Raw genomic sequence first — 1668 nt, 5'->3', positions numbered from 1 at the left:
ACATACATACATACATACATACATACATACATACATACATACATACATACATACATACATACATACATACATTGTACTTGCATCAAACTGAATACCACAGAATTTTGGAAAAATTTTGGAAAAAAAAGATTTTTAGTTTTTTTTCCTTGTCTCAAGAAGTATGTGAAAGTAAAACAAAAAATGTAAAATATCTCAAATCTAGATTAAACAAGAAAACTTGAAAGTATTCTTCCATATTTACTGTATTTAATTCTGACAATATATAATACAGCCACTCTGTAGCAGAAACAAATACACACACATTCATACATACATTTAAATTAAATATACATGTGCGTACACATACGTATATTCACATACATGTATTAGATACAAACATGGTTACACAATGCGCACAGCACATAATTTGAGATCATCAATCAATTCATTTCATAGTTTCACACTGATAACCGAAACACAAGATTTAATTTACTTTTCTCTTTAGCATGTACAAAGATGATCAAACCTCGTAAATTATTTACTATACCTTTAATTAAATAATTTCTGAATTCAAACAGGAAGACTTTTGTTCAATGCTTTATACAATATTTCTGGTATTTTTATATATGTTTAATGTCTTTAAATTTTAAAGTATTATTATGGTTCACAATTTCCCACTTTTTTGAATAAGCTTAATAGCAATTTTTTGTAACTTAAGGAATTATTTTATTTGCCTTTCCCTATATTTCTGAGCAATATAACAGAGCATAAACAAGGAGGAGTGTATAATACACAAGCCTTTTACATTTATTAAAACTTTTATTTTAAACAATGTTCCAATGATATTTTAAAATTTATTTCTAATATATTTAATGGGAGGCTTCCAACTAAGTTTGTTATCCAGAATTATACCTAAAATTTGGTTTCACAAACTCTTTCAATTTCAACTCCATTTATGTGTAACTCTAGATAATTGTAAATCCGATTACCATAAAATATCATAAATTAGATTTCCTTTTTTTTCATTTAAGGATAGCTTATCATAATCAAAACATTTTTTTAATCCAGCCAGTTCTTTTTATTTTAGTTTGTCCATATTTCTGGAAAAAAAAACCCAAAACAAAACACATTATAAACTTCAAAATACTGGACACTGTAAAAGTATAATTTTAATAAAGCATAAATAATTTAGGTCCCAGGACTAACCCGTGAGGAAGACCACATTTAGCAGCTTAAATTTGTGACTTTATGTTGATTTGTTGTAACATATTGTTCTTCTTTTTGTTTATGCTTTATCCAAGAAATGTTGGGCTTTAAGGTAAGCTTTTCACAAAAATGTGTTCATTTCAATACGAAATGTTAAAAATAGTTTCTTTAAAACGCTGATGTGCTTCCTTCACAGGGACAGAAAGGTGAACCAGGTGATATCCCATATGTAAGTCTAACATTTTGTTCAGAGAAGTCATCTGTTATTGTTGCAGCCTCCATTCAAGAATAAAACATTTATCTAATTCTTCATCAGGCGGTGGGGCTCCCTGGACTTCCAGGACCATCGGTAGGTAACAAAGATGTGGCTAATGGATTCAGATATGTAGGTTTAGACTTTACCATTTATTTGTAGGCACACAGGAGAGAAATGTGGCAGCTCTTGGACAATAACACACAGGGTTTGGGAGGTGGTGGTGGTGA

At 29.6% G+C, this 1668-nt stretch overlaps 1 protein-coding gene across 2 annotated transcripts in view; it reads left to right on the top strand.

Moving 5' to 3' along the window:
* Positions 1–1668, top strand: part of LOC106520079 (collagen alpha-2(V) chain) — a 52373-nt gene that overhangs the window by 19312 nt on the left and 31393 nt on the right. For both annotated transcript variants that reach the window (XM_014012007.1, XM_014012006.1), the window contains exons 4-6: positions 1281–1297; positions 1382–1414; positions 1502–1534. In XM_014012007.1, coding sequence (XP_013867461.1) covers positions 1281–1297; positions 1382–1414; positions 1502–1534 — 83 coding nt within the window. The remainder of the gene's footprint in view (positions 1–1280; positions 1298–1381; positions 1415–1501; positions 1535–1668) is intronic.

The sequence above is a fragment of the Austrofundulus limnaeus genome, unplaced genomic scaffold (genome assembly GCF_001266775.1).
Source record: "Austrofundulus limnaeus strain Quisiro unplaced genomic scaffold, Austrofundulus_limnaeus-1.0 Scaffold87, whole genome shotgun sequence".
Taxonomy (NCBI): domain Eukaryota; kingdom Metazoa; phylum Chordata; class Actinopteri; order Cyprinodontiformes; family Rivulidae; genus Austrofundulus; species Austrofundulus limnaeus.
Note: the sequence above shows the minus strand (reverse complement) of the source record. Positions and strands in the feature narration are given on the sequence as shown.